The sequence below is a fragment of the Aquarana catesbeiana genome, linkage group LG08, assembly GCF_042186555.1.
Source record: "Aquarana catesbeiana isolate 2022-GZ linkage group LG08, ASM4218655v1, whole genome shotgun sequence".
In the NCBI taxonomy this organism is placed as follows: Eukaryota; Metazoa; Chordata; class Amphibia; order Anura; family Ranidae; genus Aquarana; species Aquarana catesbeiana.
Window position 1 is genome coordinate 43,657,999 of NC_133331.1, and position 18,884 is coordinate 43,676,882.

Genomic DNA, 18,884 nt, shown 5'->3' on the forward strand with positions numbered 1-18,884 from the left:
TTTTGCTATAGGCCGGGCGGGAAGTGGTTAAATGGAAACCTTCTGCCTTACCTAACGTGGTCAAAGTACGGGTTCACTTTAAATGGAGCCTGTGTTCACTCAGCGATTAATCCGTGGAGAAATAAATATCTCTTTACTTCAACATCTCTACGTTTGGGAAGTGACAAACAATCTGTTGATGCACTCAACGAAATAGGCAATCTCGTTTGTGACTAAATCTGGTTATTTTTAACTCCGCAAATAACTTCTCTCACTTCTAGCATTTCCATCTACCAACATATCAATTTGCTCACCTCTCTTGAAAATGAAATGAAAGATTTTGAAGCCGTGGAGATCAAAGGATTCTTGGTTACACACTACGTTATGTCAAATGAGAAGGATGAATTATGTCTTTAAAAAGATCAGTAATAATGTATATTTCCTCCACACTTTATTACAGCTCATGCAAGCATTGATTTTTCTAAAGAGCGTTTCTTTTTTTCTTTCTCCGTGTCGCTTGTTGCCGATTCGGAATTGATGTTGCGGCTGCTGCAAGCCCGGGCCGGGATGCACAACTTATGATGGGGACACTGCTGTGCATCTGTTTATATGAAACAAATGTTTGAAGTTTGTGAATATTTTAGTAACAAGGAACTCTATTAAGCACTAGCTGTATGTCTCGGCTTTGGTTATATAACCCCATTATAGATTTTCAAAAGCAATTCTTTCTGTATAAAAAGGAATAAAAATGACGTGCCCCTCCCCCACCACCACCACCACCACCATCTCTAAAACCCGTGTAGAAAGGAAACAGAATTAAACAATGTACTTTACAGATAAAAATGGATCATGTTTAACCCCTTGATGTTCATAAGAAAGAAATACTGTGCTTATGCAAAAAAATCAAACATATGAAATTAAACCATTACAGTGTAAATATCCAGCAGCACCACTAAAGTGAGATATAATCACATTACATAGCATATACAAAAAACAGTGTTGCGCTAAACATAAATTTTGCTCATAAAGTGTTACAAAAAGTCCAATTGTAAAAAAAAACCTCAAACACAAATCCATGAAATTGCAGATGAATCCAGAAGACCCTCCACCTCGTGCAGATACCGCCACCACAAACAATATAGACTCTTACCGGAGAGCCTGGAGCCTTTATTATAGAGGGTCAAACAGGCTTGATGTAATAATCTTTGCAGGGGTCATCAGCTGGAGATGTGTCCTCAGATCAAATTAAGAACTTTAATTGGATAATCAAACCAGGCTCCATTTAACCCACGACCATATTTAACCATGCAAATGAAGGAGACGCCAGATAGTGTAAAATCCCAAAGGACTCATTTAATAAAAAGTATTGCACTTGCATTTGTTCAGATAAAAAACAGCCTTGCATACAACATAGGCGGCTGCCATAAAAACATCCAGATACTGTAAAAGGGAACACGATAGCAAGAAACAGTTCCTTTACCCAACCAGTTTAGTCGCTAAAAGGACTTCTTCCGGGGCATGAGCGTCATTTCCTCCTATCGCAATATATAGGAAACCACATCCAAACAGGAACTAATATATAGGCAATTCAAGGCTTGTTTTCATTCCTGCAGCCACAGGAGAGAAGGGATGTCCCACATCCAAACCTCACTCTCACGCCAACGGGAACTGATCATATCATGTTCCATCTAAAAAAAAAAAAAAAAAAAAAAAAAGGAAAAAAGGAAAAAAAGAGATTTAACTTGTATAAGGCAGGCAAGGTCTGCCGTGGGCACTATATCATTAAGGGAGGATATTTACATCCCAAAAATAATAAAATGAATCAGTAAAGAAAAACTTGTAATCTCAAAAAAAAAATTAAATTTAAAGAAAAGCTCTAACTCCACTGAAAAAATGGGCAGCAAATATGACTGTTTGGCTAAACCCATATTAATCATAAGAAAAACATTAATTGAACAACTAATATTAAAAAAATGCAAAACGAATTCTCAGACATGCTCTCAGCATTATGATCTTATGCATAACAGAGATTCTTCTGGCACCCTTTTTATGGGGATTGATTACTTCGTTCCCCATTGGAGGGGGAGCTATAAGGTCAGGGAACTGTCCAAAATAGAAACCAAGTGGATTTATATCCTTAAAAGCTACGTTCCACATGGCCTGAGTATTGATTGGGCTGTTAACCTCTTTATAGACAGCTCATGAATTAGCTGGCCCCTCTTTTTTTGGTCCATAATTGCTTCAATATATGTTTTTTTTTTTTTTTTTTTTTTTTCCATTGAATCCGTATTCACTGTCTTGAGAATTCCTTTTGAATGTTTTTTGATATGAGCTGTGAAAATGTGGAATGGACTCCCGCCAGAGGTGGTTCTGGCCAGCTCAGTAGATTGCTTTAAGAAAGGCTTGGATACTTTCCTTTCTTCTTTTCTCCCATCTCTCCCCCCTCCCCCCCTCTATCTTATCTTCTCCCCCCCCCCCCCTTTTTTTCCCCCTTTTTCTGCTTTATGTATTAAGCGCATAGTTTTTGTGGTTTGTTTACTTTCCTAAATGTACATAATATAACTGGGTACTGACATTTATAGGTAAAGTTGATCCAGGGAAAATCCGATTGCCTCTTGGGGGATCAGGAAGGATTTTTTTCCCCTGCTGTAGCAAATTGGAGCATGCTCTGCTGGGTTTTTTTGCCTTCTTCTGGATCAACTGTGGGTATAGAATTGGGTATATTGGATTGTACGATATTTTTTATTTTATTTATTTTATGGTTGAACTGGATGGACTTGTGTCTTTTTTCAGCCTGACTATGTAACTATTATTTGTTTAATGAATGTTTTTCTTATGATTAATATGGGTTTAGCCAACATTAATATTTGCAGCCCATTTTTTTCAGCAGAGTTAGAGCTTTAATTTTTTTTTTGAGACTACAAGTTTTTCTTTACTGATTTATTTTATTATTTTTAGGATGTAAATAGCATCTGTTAATGATATAGTGCCCACGACAGACCTTGCCTGCCTTATACAAAGTGAAATCTCTTTTTTACTTTCTTTTTTTTTTCTAGATGGAACATGATCTATTCAGTTCCCACTGGCATGAGAGTGAGGTTTGGATGGGATACATCCCTTCTCTCCTGTGGATTTCGTCAGACAATTCGATTGTGTGTGGGCTCCAGCGGACGTTGTTTTCTCAAAAGTTTGACGGACTTAGATTTGAAACATGTTTCAAATCTATCCGACGGACTCGAGTCCGGGCGAAAAAGTCCGCTCGTCTGTATGCTAGTCCGACGGACAAAAACCGTCTCTAGGGCAGCTATTGGCTACTGGCTATGAACTTCCTTGTTTTAGTCCGGTCGTACGTCATCATGTACGAATCCGTCAGACTTTGGTTGATTGTGTGTTGGAAAGTCCCTTCATTCGGAAAATCCGTCGTAAAGTCCGTTGAAAAGTCCGCTGGTCAAAGTACGCCGTAAAGTCCGGTCGTGTGTACGCGGCATAATAGGTAGTCAGGAAATTAAATGTGTAATTTATGTCCGTAGAACGCCAGACGGTGCTCCCTGCATGTTGGGCCTCTGTATGTGGCCAGGCTGTAAAAAAGTCTCACACATGTGGTATTGCCATACTCAGGAGGAGTAGCAGAATGTATTTTGGGGTGTAGTTGCAAGTATGCATACGCCATGTGAGAGAAATAACTTGTTAATATGACAATTTTGTGGGAAAAAAAATCTTCCTTTTGCAAAGCATAGTGGGAAAAAATTACAACTTTAAAAAACTTACCATGCCTCTTACTAAATACCTTGCACTGTCTATTTTCTAAAAAGGTGTCATTTGGGGGGTATTTGCACTTTCCTGCCTTGTTAGTGTCTCAAGAAATGAGAAATGGCTGTCAGTACTTTAGGTGTGATCAATTTTCAATGATTGGCATCATAGCTTATAGACTCTTAACTTTCACAAAGACCAAATATTATACGCTGATTTTGGTCATTTTTGCCAAAAAAAAGTAGCAGAATACATTTTGGTCAAATTATGAAGTTATGAAGAAAAATTACTAATTTCCCAAATTCTTAGACCGAATTTAGCAGCCTAAATATGCATGGTAATAACTCCCTGACTAAATTGTCTAAATTCATTATTTTATTTATTATTTTTTTAATAGCTGTCAATTGGCCAAAAAAGTGAAAAATGAATTTTTGGTTATTTTACACTTTTTTTTTTCATTAAACTTTTTAAAATAGTTTTTAACAAATAAAGTAATTATTTTGAACACTGTGATTCTCTGTGCAGAGAACACAAATGGAGAGGCGCCTCTGGGTGCAGTGGTATGCTTTAATCGCATAAAAAATGTATACACTCACATTTTAGAAGAAAGTAGTAGGCATGGTATACAGATGTCGAGATGACGTTCCCAGTGCTGTGCCTTGGACATCTAGGCTGCTGGTGACTGCGGGCAGTTGTTGCGCCTATACTTGTTGTTATGATTCTCTGTGCACAGTGAGTACATGGAGAGAGGCACAGTGCCATCTGTATGTCTGTAAATCAACCTCCAGCCTGTATGGGAACATCATGATTGGTTGTTAATGGTGGTCATTTGATCAGGAATGACAGATTGGTTTGTGAGCTTTAGGTTGAGACCTGCGTGGCTGTGACAGCACGGTTTAAGAGCTGTAGTGGAGTGCCCATTTATTCAGATGCAGGCGCAGTTTCCTTTTAACTCTATTTCTCATACCTCCTGGGTTCTTGGACATGCCCAGTGAGGTTAACTTTGTCTGCTTCCCTCCCCTAGGAGCTCAGAGAGGCCATACCTCATAAGGCAGGCATAGGTAGCCTGGCAAGTGATCTGGAGTCAGGTGAGAGGCCCTCCGATATCAGAAGTGTGGGTAGTCAGGCCAGAGCCTAATAACACGCAGCTTCTACGGAAGACCCAGCAAATGTGAGGAGCCCACCCCCCCCCCAGTTTCTGTCGGAGCACTTCAGTGCCAGGAGGGGGGGGCACTTAATCTCTTCAGCTTGGATCTTTCCAGCTGATCACCTGCATTACCAGCGCAAGTAGCTATGTTCTGAACTGTTTTAGGGATCATTCTATGAAGCCACAAAATACCCTGATTGAGTCACAGAGACATTACTGTGAAGAGTCCATGTCTGTGTAGCTTTCATATGTCATTCAGTTGATTCTAATATAGAACTAGCAGGTGAATGTCCTCTCATCATGGAAAACTGTGCCTGCAGATTGTGGTTATCATATCAAGGAGTAGAATTTGTAACATTCAGGGCAGTCCTCCTGTCAGAACACAATACTCAGCAGGGGAGATCGCTGCACTAACATCTCTTAAGCCGGCCATAGACGGTTCGAATCTTGTCCGGTTCAGCAGGGACCAGCCAAGATTCAAAACATGTATGGGCAGGCTGATTGTACCCAAGTTGAGCGATCGCTCAACTTGGGTACAACCAATCTGTCTGATTTTTAATGCAATTATTGCCAGCAACTATAGCCGCTAGCAATAATCGCTGATAACCCATTGGGTTGAAGAAAAAAAAAACTCCCCATGTGCGCCTAACATTAGAGTTTACATAGGCTAAAGTGTCAGGATTAGACAAAGCATGACTTAAAGCAGCCTTTCTTACAGTGGTTGTAAAGGCTCAAGTTTTTTTTTACCTTCATGCATTGTATGTCAATATGCTGGTCAATAATTCTACATGTATGTGCACAATCTAGAATTTTTTTTTCACTAAATATGTGCAAAATAAACACAAGCCATTTTGCCCAGGAATACTGATGTTCAAACTGTGCCCTTACTTTTGTAGTCGGAATGAATTACCTACAGATAGCTGAAAACATCATTGATGTCCTGCCTCTGACACAGCGAGGCACAGCTCAGGGAACTCTTAGGACCCTCTGGAGGAACTCTTGGGTTCCACAGAACCCTGCTTGAGAATACCTAGGTTAGAGGTTGTTTGAAGTCTTCCAGTTGCTGCCCAACCTCAACTTCTGAAAGTGCCTAACAGCGTCAAGTAGGGGAGACCCAAGGTCACTGGCTTTGCTGCTTGCTTTTCCCATGTCTCTCTATGTGGGTAAAAAATATGAACTTCTAAACCGAGGTAAACAAAGGGCAAAATCTATATTGTTAAACAAGTAAAAATCAGTCTTGCTTTTTTTTTTTTCTCTTTCAGAGAACATGTCCTATTCAGGTCCTCTTTTGTTTCCTTGTGGGGCTCTGAAAAGGGAAGTCCTTCCAAAAAGACTGAAGGAAACAGGTAAGAATTCTGATAATAAAAAGTGGCTGTGTGGATGTACCATATGTTTTATGAGGTATGGAGGGCATTGAAGAAACGCATTCAAAGATGTATATACAAAGCAGAATTGGAGGAGATTTACTAAAACTGGAGCACACAGAATCTGGTGCAGCTCTGCGTAGTAACCAATCAGCTTCTAGGTTTTAGGCCCCATTCACACTGGTGTGACGTGATATGACTTGTGAGAGCACAAGTCAGATGACATGTGAAATTCAATGTTTCCCTAAGAGAGCTCTCTTGACTGATCCTACACAAGCCTGACTTTTGAAAAGGTTCCTGCACTGCTTTGGTCCGACTTTGATAGGACTTCAATGCCAAAGAGTGTAAAAAGTCACATTACGTCGGATCAAAGTTGGACTGAAGTTGCAGGGCAAAGTTGGATCGGACACCGCGCAACTTTCATGTCTGAGCAGTGTGAACCTGGGCTTATTGTCAAGCTTAATTGAACAAGCTGAAGTTAGAAGCTGATTGATTACTATGCACAGCTGCACCAGATTCTGTGTGCACCAGTTTTAGCAAATTTCCCCCAATTATACTCACTTCCACAGCAGCAATGTGCTGTTCAGGAGCTTCCTTGCTGCCTGCCGACACATCCAGCTGGGTTTCGATCTTTGGCCATTTTGATTGGTGGGGCCTAGATGACGTCACTCCTCCGCAGGAGTTCATTCAAGACGAGGTCCAGCCCCCCCATGAAAAATTTTAAGTCAGCAGCTACAAATACTGCAGCTGCTGACTTTTAATATATATGGGCACACCTGTCCAGGAAGCCCGCAACGTCGGCACCCCATGCCGATCTTGGGGGGTGCAGTCGCCGCCATTCCTGGTAAGGGAACCCGGCAGTGAAGCCTTTCAGCTTCATATCCAGTTCCCTGCTGCGCTTTCTAATTGGTCCGGCTGCTGAGGAAGGAGGAGGGGGCCGAACTCCCAGGAGACCGGGCCATAGCCCAGTCTCCCAGAAGTGGGGAATGGTACCTGTCAAAAACAGGTACCTGTTCCCCCCCCTGAAAGGTGTCAAATGTGGCACCTGAGGGGGGGAGGAGACGGATAATCGGAAGTTCCACTTTTGAGTGGGACTCTGCTTTCATCTCGGCAGATCCTGAAATTGTACACTGAGCTGCCCATGCAAAATTTAAAACAGGCAGGTAAGAATAATCTAAAACAGAGGAGATGTAGTGTGTTTCTTCTGTATTACAAAGCCTGTATCTTCGCAAATTTTCATTTGTTGAGTAACGTTCCACATTAATAGTGAATTGAGTGACTAACCAGGCTGTCAGTTGCTGAATTTACACTTGCATATTGATTTACTGTGGAGAATGGAGATCATAAAAGACCACAGGAGAGGGTCTGCCTGCCACCTAAGGCCCACAGCTCATCTAAGCCTGAAAATAGTGGGAAATACAAAGTACGTGTTGGGAGTTTTGTTGGAGGAACACTGACAGCTCTTCATAAGCGTTGCATCGGCTCTCTTTAATCAGCATTTTAAACTGCCTTAATCTGTGGAGGCTTCTCACTTTGTGATGAGGATTGCGAAGCGTATCCTCCACGCTGCAAATACTTTATTGTATTATCTGGATTTCCATAAGAAAAGTCCAGTGGTTTTAGTGCTTATTTTCTCCTGGTGAAATTGCAGGTGTAGGTCTTTGTAATGGGCCGATGTCGGGAGACAGCCTGTTTTATAGAAATACATTTTTATTTTCTAATTACAGATGTACCTCTGGAGACTATTACTGTTTATCAAACAGCCCAGCATCCCGATATACGACCATCGCTGACGCATTATTTCACCCAGGTATATTAATATTAACTGCTCCTCCTTACACAATCTAATAAATGTTCTAGGTTTATTCCCTTCTCAAAGAAAATCCTCGCTCTTGCATTTTTCATTCCCTCGGAACAGCAAAGCACTTTTGTCCAGATTCTTATTACAGTCTAGTGCCACTTGTTTTATCTCCCATAATGACTACAGGAACCAATCAGAGTCCTTTTAAAGTAGCACCCCGCATTTTCACTCCATTTTATAAAAACCTTTTGCAGTCTGTCAGATGCTCATGAATTGTCTTTTATCTCTATACTTTAAATAAGTAGTTGTCAACTTACTATGTATATGGGAACATAACTGTGGCCCCTGACATCACCAAAGGGCCGCATGTAATGTAAAGCTAGAGAGGCCTGCCAGAGACTGTAGACATACTGGAGGAAGTGATGATCAAAGACTGCGGACATGCTACGGCTGTGGGACCTTCACCGGAAAATTTAAGTTACCCTCATAATCTTCCTCCACCCAGCTAGTAACAAAATCACAGGATTTTTCTTCTTTTTTTTTTCTCTGGAAGCAAGTAACTTTTTCTGATGGTATCTGCTCCCACGTCATTTCTCGCTTCGGCCTGCCTTTAGCCTTTTTGGAGACACGTCTCACAACAATCCACTATCTTGTGCATGCAATGCCCTTGATTCTGGTGTTAAAAGGGGTTGGTTGTCACACCAGCAAAGTGGTACTTGCCCTAGAAGCAGATATGTTTTCTTGCAGCTATCTCTGTAAATCACCAGTGACAACCGGTAATATTTAAAATGGTTTTTGATAGACCTGGAAGGGTTAGAACCCCTGGCAGAATATTACTACTATCTTTGACTTCATTAGAGAGCTGTCCACCTGACAACCAGATAGGAAGTGAGGGGAACTCGCCAACAACAAAAATAAAAATTATTTTCTTTGGTAGAGTAGGGGAAGGCTAGAACCCCTAGACATATGCTATTCTGTCTGTGTCCCTGTTGCATTATTTCCCTCGCTTCCTGCCTGGTAAAATCAGGATTGGTTGTTGTCAGCAGGATGGTGCTGGTGGCATTGGTAGATGTGATCAGCAGAACTGATGACACTGGTGGATGTGATTAAAAAGATGGAACTGGTGGCATTGGTAGATTTTGTGAGCAGGATGAAACTGAGGGCATTGGTGGATGTGGTCAGCAGGATGGAACTTGTGGCAAGGGTGGATGGGGTTAGCAAGATAAAACTGTTGGCATTGGTGGATGTTTTCAGCAGAATGGAATTGAGGGCATTTGTGGATGTGGTCAGCAGGATGAATCTGATGGCATTGGTAGATGTGGTCGGGAGGGTGTAACAGATGGCATTGGTGGATGTGGTCAGCAGGATAGAACTGGGCGGCAAGGGTGGATGGGGTCAGCAGGATAAAACTAGTGGCATTGGTGGATGTGGTTTGCAGGGTGGAACTGGTGACATTGATGGATGTGGTCAGCAGGATGGAACTGGTGGCATTGGTGGATGTGGTCAGCAGGATGGAATTGGTGGATGTGGTCAGCAGGATGGAACTGGTGGAATTGGTGGCTGTGGTCAGCAGGATGGAACTGATGGCATTGGTGGATGTGGTCAGCAGGATGGAACCGATGGCATTGGTGGATGTGGTCAGCAGGATGGAACTGAAGGTTTTGGTGAATATAGTCAGCAGGATAGAACTGGTGGCAAGGGTGGGTGGGGACAGCAGATTGAAACTGCTGTCATTGGTGGATGGGGTCAGCAGGATGGCATTGATAGATGTGGTCAGGAGGATATAACTGATGACATTGGTGGATGTGGTCAGCAGGGTGGAACTGGTGGCAAGGGTGGATGTGGTCAGCAGATTTAAAGGGTGGATGTGGTCAGCAGATTTAAACTGCTGTCATTGGTGGATGGGGTCCCCAGGATGGAACTGAAGGCATTGATGAATGTAGTCGGCAAGATTAAGCTGGTGGCATTGATAAATGTAATTAGCAGGATGGAACTCCAGATACCAGGGAAAAAAATTACATCAATTCTAATCCTTCCTCACTCTAAAAAACAGAAAATAGATTTTTGTTTTTCAGTTGTAAATACTTTTCAAGGACCTGGACAGATTTTATATATAGATTTCCCCCCAACTGTGCTTGGCTCAGCAGTCTCCTACTTTAGTATGAGCAGAGCACATCATGGGCAGTTTACACTCCACACTTGAGTCAATACAAAGCAGCCCAACGGCAACAGTCTCTGCTACAGACAAATCTGTTTAGAATGGGACAACAATTCAATAACAAGGCCCAGTGCTAATGGAGCATATTAAATAGCACTGCAGACAGCTAGAGGGATTTTGTACCAAAAAAAAAACAAGTTGATTGCACTCACATCTACCACAATGAAACGCTCGATTGGATATCTTTGACTGATCTTCCGCTGATAAAGCAGTATATATGTATGTGTATATGTATATTGGTATTCTGTTGTATTCAACCCTCTGCGATTCAGGGGGCCAGCTGTATGGACACTGGGTCTGATACACTTGAAAGCCTTTTCCATAGAATTTTTTGAATGAGGTAGGTTGCCAGGTCTTTTCCTCAGCACTCCCTAGTTGCCCAGCTTTATGAACAGGGGGCTGGCTGTGAGAACCTGAAGGAGACAGCCAGCTCCCCATAACATATTGGGCTGGAGCTGAACCCGGCATGCAGCAGCCTGCGGTGGATTACGGCAGTAATGCTGGGTTTGCTGGACGTGTGAGTATGTTTTTTGAGTAAAACCCATAAAGCCAGTTATAAGGGGGAAGAAAAAAATAACACGGATGGAGGTGAATTCCTCTGTAAGGTTAGTCTGGTACATATAGTATGTAAAAAGTGATCTAGAGCATCATATGCTGCCTGAAAATAGTAGACGCGAAGGGTTTATATACAGTATTCAAATTTTAAAAGACTAAAAAAAACAAGGTTTTAAAACCTTTTCTTTTTATTAGTCTTAAATGTGTACAAAAAAAACTGCACATACCCTTTTATATACCAATGCGGCTCTTGCACCAGCATTTTCAGGGATTTCTGTACTAACATTTCATCCATCTATCATGTCCTTATCTAGGAAGGCCTGCCAGCAAGTATTGTGTTTTTTAGTCCATCCGGAGTGAAGTTTTGTCTCAGTATTATCCAGGAACTGTCCGCTGATAAGCTTCATCAAATAAAGGTAAAACCACCGTACAGCAATGGATCTTCTCTAAACTGGTGGCTGGGAATTTCCAGAACACGTTCAGCTGGGTTTACATATACACGTTCAGCAAGATCCGGCGACATTTCAGTATATGTGTACCTCTGCCTGTTGTTAGACAGGCGTCTATGGTACGGTAATACTGAAAAACCAGCATTCGCTGATCCATGTATTCTGACATGGGGAGGGGGGAGTCTCCGCTGTCAGATTACAATAGTGTGGCGGGGGAGATCCCTGCATCCACACAAGCGAGGGGGATCTGTCAGCTGTTTTTTTTTTTTTTTGTTTTTTTTTTTCAACCCGCTGGTTTAACAAATGAAAAACTGTCTGGATTATATTTCCTTTACACATTGCTGGGATAATCGGGCGAAGTGCAGACTGAAACCCATATAAAAAAAAATCTGCCTCCTATTTATCAATAGATTTGCATCATTTTTGTAAAATATCCATGCCCGTAATCCCAGATTGCATGAGTGTGACTGGGAACAAGCGTGCAGAAAAGGAAGTCTTCTGTACACGCTCCAGATTAACTACTCAGTGGGTAATGACATTTTGGGGGAGATTTACTAAAACTGGTGCAGCTGTGCATAGTAACCAATCAGCTTCCAGGTTTTATTGTCAAAGCTTAATTGAACAAGCTGAAGTCAGAAGCTGATTGGCTACTATGCACAGCTGCACTCTCCAGTTTTTGTAAATCAACCCCAATGTCCTTTTCTCATAGCATGAGAGTTGTTGATGTATACGAACTCACTGTGCAAAGTATGGCGGGTGGAAAATTAAACCATGACACTAATGCCGCGTACACACGCTCGGAATTTCCGACAACAAATGTTCGATGGGAGCCTGTTGTCGGAAATTCCGACCGTGTGTAGGCTCCATCGGACATTTTGTTGTCGGAATTTCTGACAGCAAAAATTTGAGAGCTGGATCTCAAATTTTCCGACCACAAAATCCGTTGTCGGAAATTCCGAGCGCGTGTAGACAATTCCGACGCACAAAATTCCACGCATGCTCTGAATCAAGCAGAAGAGCCGCACTGGCTATTGAACTTCATTTTTCTCGGCTCCTTGTATGTGTTGTACATCACCGCGTTCTTGACGTTCAGAATTTCTGACAACAGAAATGCGACTGTGTGTATACAAGACAAGTTTGAGCCAACATCCGTTGGGAAAAAAATCCACGGTATTGTTGTCGGAATGTCTGAGCGTGTGTACGCGGCATAAATCTGCAAACCAATGGTACTCAACACTTGGCCACCATGCTTCACCTTAGCACCTACAAGGTACATTTATTAATTACAACACCCAACTCTTATATTTTATTCATGCCTAATATGTATACCTCCCAGCTATCTCACCATAGTTTCCCACTATTTATTAATGTTTTAAACAATATATAGGTTCCTGCACCTTGGAAAACCAGTGCTACAACCAGTGAACCAGTGCTGCAGACCAGTGAAAACACCCTTGCTGCTACCACCACTTTGTGTACAAAGACACAAAAAATATATATAAAATACAGTTAAAATAAAGTTACTATGCACAGCTGTACCCCATTCTGTGTGCACCAGTTTTATTAAATCCCCCCCCCCCCCCCTTTGTATTCTCTTCACTTTCTATTTCGGGAACAGTGGGCATCAGGGCGAATAGATGTGAATTCACCTGGCAGGGTCAAAAACTTCAATAAAAACATGTCAGGGGTTCTAATTCTTCCCAACGCTATCCAAAATTAAAAAGAAAAGGTTTGGGCTATACTTTCACTTTAATGGGCTCCATTGAACAGAAGCAGTCTAGCTGATGTATCATTTGTGTGTGTTTTGACTCTGAACATCCTGCAGGTTTGTCTGACACTTTCTTTCCACTCTCTCCTTTTTTTTTTTTTTTTTTTTTCTAGTTTGCTGCGATTGGCCCTACCACTGCGGACGCCATGGTGGCAGAAGGCCTCAGCGTCAGCTGTACAGCACAGAACCCCTCACCTCAGGGTCTAGCAGAAGGTATAAGGAGGGTTGTGCAGCAATGACCCCATTGAAATGGCGTTACCAGGACTGTCTGACAATCACAGCCTGATCAGACGTGGTGACTGCCTTGCACTGATTCCGTCCCATGCTAAGAAGCCCAACCTTTTCTATAAAAAAAGTGGGTCCTTGCTATGTGTACACTTTGAATAAAGTTGTATAGTCGATTAAATGGACTTATCCTGAAATTGTTACATAGTTGATTAGGTTAAAAAAAAAAAAAAAACATGTCCATCAAGTTCAACCGCTATGTCTGTGTTTGGTTTTAAGTGCTAGCCCCCCAGTGTATAAAATAGAACACAGTGGGGGGAATTGCTAAAATTGGTGCCACTCTGTATAGAAACCAATCAGCCTCCAGGTTGTAATGTCATTGTAGCTAAAGTTAAAAGCTGATTGGTTACTAGGCACAGCTGCACCAGATTCTGGGTGCTCCAGTTTTAGTAAATCTCCCCCATTGCTGTGGGTATTAATTATATTTATAGAACATTCATTGGCATGCTTTATAAGACTAATAGGACTACTAAAAACATGGAAATCAGTTTATAATGTGTACTGTCTGCCCTCATGCTGTAAAGCGCTGCGCAAACTGTTGACGCTATATAAATCCTGTATAATAATATATGTGGGGCGATCATATGTTCATTTTAAAGCTAAAGCCTAACTCCGGCTGATTTTTTTTTTTTTTTTTTTAGTTTTGGAAAGAGCAGGAGAAATATTAAAATTTCTTTCAGATTTTTATTTCTGCCTTTGACCCCATTGGAAAGTTTTTTTGTTTCTTCCTGTCCTTGTGACTCCCAGGCAAGAAATGAAGAGTGCGGATGTCACAGGGAAGCACAGGAAGCAATCGTAACCTATTTTCACAGAACCAATATTGTGTTTTCTATCGGTTAAGAGATTTCTCATCACTTTCTGGCCTGACGTGGAAGGCTTCCTAATAGGGACACAGATGATAAAAAAAAAAACCTGACAGAGATTCGAACACTTTGGCACCCGCTCCAAAAATGTTGGCTGAAGCTGGGTTCTAAAGTGGTTCGCCTGAAAGAACAGCCCACCTATTGATATATGCTGTGCTCTTTGTTGCTCCTTAGGAGCCCTCAAAAATGCCTGGTGCTTTCAGAAATGGGGGACATTTAAAGTGTTACTAAACCCAGTAATATGAAAATAGTTCATCTGCCCCCCCCCAGTGCCAACAGCTTATAAATCTTTTTTTTACATTAAAATACTGCCACTATATACCTTTTTTGGCTGATCTGTATACCACGGTCACATGATAGACTGCAGAGTTTCTCTAGTGCTGAGAGTTCAGGAAGGAGAAGATTTCCACTACAGCCTGTATAAACGCCCACATATGTGATGACAATATCATGTGACCTGGGTATCTCTGAGAACAAGGAACTGTTCTCTCCAGCATAAAAGACACAACTGAGCATGTGCAGGTCGGCTACTCTGCCTGTGTTAGCTGGCCTTCCCCAGATAGACAGTGCAGGAGGAGGGGGAGGATCTGTGCATACAGGATAAAAGCCTTTTTTACACAATGCAGAGGATCAATGGCGGTGTGTCCATAAGGGCGCACGGGCACCACCCCCTCTGCCACCTATGGATAGATTCATGCATTGCATGAATCTATCCATGGCTGCCGCTGCCACCCCCTATTCAGGTGCCCGGCCCCTTTTCGGGCGCCGGAATTACAGCGGCGGGGGGTGTTTTTGAAACACCTGATTAGAGCCATAGGCTCTAATAGGCATCAAAAAAGGTAAACGGTGCTCGCAGCTCACCCAGGTGTGTTAGAAAAGCGAATGAATATTCGGTCTCCTAACACTAAACCGCCTCTCTGCCATTTAGGTGCTCGGGTCTGTTACCCATTACCTGATTGGCTGAAATGACAGGCACTGTGATTGGATGCCTATCAGGTGTCCAATCATAGGTAAGGATGGGAAAAGACATTGAGGACATGGAGGACACAGCCAACCGCCGTCACCCACTGCCCCACCGAGACAGGGTAAGTGCCGGGCAGATGGTGGGGGGGGGGGGGGGGGGGCAGCGGCAGCAGTCAATGGCCACATTGGGAGCGTTTGATGGGCACAGTGAGACTGCAATTGATGTTTTTTTTTTCAGAATTTTTCAGTTTGTTTGCGCTACCCCCAAAAAAAATTTTGATCACCAGCCGCCACTGCAGAGGATTAACCCCTTAAGTTCCACAGTGAGTATAACAAGCATGCTATGCTGCCTATACAGACTGATTTTACTGTTGTGGGTTTAGTAACACTTTAACCTCTACTCCTTCCTGTCAGGGTGCTGTGCTTAAGTCTGAGCCACCAAACACCAGACCCAAACACAGCAACACAGAGGTTGCACTCCTGACTGTGACAGAGGAATGGCATTTCGGGGGAGCACAGGGAAAGAGAGTATCAATAGGTGGGGGTTTGGCCTGAATGGGCAAAATAAGGGAGTCTCTTTAACTGTAGACACAAGCTACATCTAGAGCAGACTGTATCCCGGGGAAATGACACAGGAAGCTGCAGCAACCAGTAAACATTCAGCAATTTAAAGAAAATTGGTCCAATGAAAGGTACTATGTGATTGGCTCCTAAGCCATGTAACTGGCTCCCATAAGTTGGGCCCCCTTCCTCAACACTCTATGCTACACAGGCATACACACTGGGCACTTAGAAGCCACCACCATAGATAGGGCCAGAGCTGGCGACCCTGGAGGCAAACCATCTGTCTAAGCTCAGTCAGAGGCACTGATTGCATACAGCTACTAGTGAGCCGTTACATGCAATCATGATTTGTGCCCAATAAGCACCTTGTGCCCCTCATCCCTCAGACCTTTAGATTGCATATATTATTATTTAGTTGTATTAGGTTTTATAAACACCCTTTATAATTTTGAATAATTTGTGGGGGGCTGAAAAATCTTGGCTCACGCATCCACTGGTATAAGTCTGATTGTGAGGGTGGGCATATGTACGTATCACATATGTACTTGATCAGCGTATTGTAGCACTGTACCCCCTTCAGAGGGCCGACATACACAGATCTCTTTGGAGCTGCAGCCACAAATGACAGGAACAGCTTCAGCTTGGAAAGCAACATGGCCGAGGAGCGCTTTCCCAATCTCATCCGCAGGGTGTGCAGTGAATACAAGGGGTCCCCTCCAGACATTAGGGGTATACCAGTTCTCCTATGGCGGACAGCACTGTTGCACTGGATTGTGTAATAAGGGTTAACTGTCACAAGATTTGTTTCTTTCCTATATTTAGATTTTATTACCCCATTACTAATGTGTTCCCTGTGCTAACTAAGCAAGTCTTTACAACTCAACACTTACACCCTAAGGCTGATTTCTACTGAGCTGGGGATTATGAAAATTAAAGCTGGATAAATATATAGCAGAGCTAAAAAATGTGTGTTTTTTTTAAGTACCAATCAACATCAAACTGTGAAATATGATTGTTTATTTTGGGTATGTTCTTTTTTGCTTTTTTTTTTTTTTTTTTTGCAGGACGTTAAGAAATAAGTTAATAAATTGTTTAAGGAACGGATTATCTGTTTGTTTATAAACCATGAGGTGTGGATTATGGCAGTAGCAGCCAATAATCTTTCCACTTCCATTGGTGTAATGCGTGTTAGAATATGAAAACCGAACATCCGTGGTGAGAAAGTTGTGTTGTTATTCTTTGCAATCATTTTGGGGTAAACATGAACATATTCCCCATTGCAACCAGCGTCATATACCGCAGAAAGCAACAAATATTCTTGTGGGCAACAGCTATACTTTTCATGTTCTTTGCCCCAAGTATATAAACAGAACACCTTGTAACTATAGATCTTCTTTTTTCTAGAAACGTGATTTCAGTGTGTCTTTTCAGTAGAAGAATATAGGCAACTAAGGCAACATCAATGCAGAAACACATAGATGTTCTTTTGATTTGTGAGCATGAGGCCCCTTCCACATGGGCCAGTCTAGGAGCAGTGGATGCCTTCCATCGTTTTAATGCACCCAGAAGGGACCGGTGCAACGTCCAGCCCTGCTGCAGGCAATGGCAGGCTGCAGCTGGATGGGGCTGAACGCTCTATTGAGCAATACCTGTGTTTAGGACCCTAAGCATTCAGGAACAAGGGTCCAGCACACAGTGCGGTGTTGGTTGCTGCACCTGTTCCTCCCAGGTATACTAAAACCCTGGGAGAGAAGTACTGCTTCTAGATGGCCCTATGTGCAAATGTATGCAAAACCAAAACTTGTCCTTGTTAACACCTATGCAGTTTGCTTTTGATCCATTTCTGCAGTGAATTTTCCGTTCTTACACATGCATTATTGACCTTTTTTTCCCTGCGTTTTTTAATGTGTTTTGCATTTATTATGTTTTTCTATTTTTGCCCAATTTGTTGTTGGGCAGAATAAAAAAAATGCAAATCACGTTAAAATTGCTGCAGAAAATAGACAAAGCTTTGGCTTTACTTTACGCACTTACACTTCAATCCGTTCTGCATGCTCCTGTAGTAAGACGGATGATATAGGTTGTGAAAATGTAGAGTATGTGTGAGCATTATTGTAGCAGTTGCATTCTGGTTTTGTCTTATATCATTATTTTATGTCTCGTAATCCTAGAATTTATTGAGCTTTGGCATTTAATGTTTAATTTGTGCCTAAAAAGAAAGAATAAAGATGGAAAAAAAACACCATTTAAAGTTTAATTGTGAATTGTTTGAAATGTTGGTCAAGGTCATAGAATAACCTCCATCACCTTCTCTTCTTCTAAATGTCTGTTCTGCATTATGGCTAATGAATCACAAATTAGCTACAAGAATAAAACAAATGTTCATACCGTATAGTGTTTATAATGGAATTTTCTTTCTGACAAGGGGCTGTCGTGTTTGAGTCAGGTGGCCGATGTAGATTGCAGTTTTATTTGAGTTCATGGTAGAAACTCAGAGGCACTGAAACTCTGCTGTGTGTAAACGTCACATACTGAGCAACAGGAAACCAATATTGAACTTGTTCGCACAAAGCTGTGTATGCCACACACATGGCAGGAGGCCACTTTCATGTAAATGTTTGCAATTCTTTCTCCATTGTATGTTGTGATGACAGTCAATGGAAGGCAAGTGGTCAACCAGAGGTTTCTGAACAGTTTAGGAGGCAGCTATTAACTGGGTCTAGGTGTGGTGAGGCCCTTATATCAGAAAAACAGTAGGCTAATGATCAAAATAAATGTAGCCAGTAGCCTTTGGTAGGTTTTTCCCCAGATGGAGATAGGCTAAGGTTACGTGCCCATAGATTCCCCAATCATCTCCTACCCTTTTTTTTGCAGGCACTAGTAATGCCCATTCGGGGACCATCGATATTCCAACTCTTGGTACCCATGTGCTCCCTGCTCACTCCTCCTGAAAACCACTATAATCAGCCATTCCCCAGATGGAGATATGCCAAGGGTACGTGCAACCATCTAAGGTGCCCATAGATGCCCCAGTCATCTCCTACCCCTTTTATGCAGGTGCCCATCCAGGGATGATCATTAATATTCCAGCTCCTGGTACAATATCTGCCCCCTGCTCACTCCTGAGAACCACTATAGTCAACCAAATGGCTTTAGACGTCTATTGGGTAGACCCAAT

The 18,884-nt window shown here is 42.2% G+C and overlaps 1 protein-coding gene across 2 annotated transcripts in view; it reads left to right on the plus strand.

The window, feature by feature from the left end:
• Positions 1 to 18,098, plus strand: part of UROS (uroporphyrinogen III synthase) — a 79,742-nt gene extending 61,644 nt beyond the window's left edge. For both annotated transcript variants that reach the window (XM_073595752.1, XM_073595753.1), the window contains exons 7-10: positions 6,139 to 6,222; positions 7,968 to 8,050; positions 11,129 to 11,230; positions 13,145 to 18,098. In XM_073595752.1, the coding sequence (XP_073451853.1) occupies positions 6,139 to 6,222; positions 7,968 to 8,050; positions 11,129 to 11,230; positions 13,145 to 13,270 (395 nt within the window). In that variant the 3' untranslated portion in view covers positions 13,271 to 18,098. The remainder of the gene's footprint in view (positions 1 to 6,138; positions 6,223 to 7,967; positions 8,051 to 11,128; positions 11,231 to 13,144) is intronic.
• Positions 18,099 to 18,884: the final 786 nt, after the last annotated feature.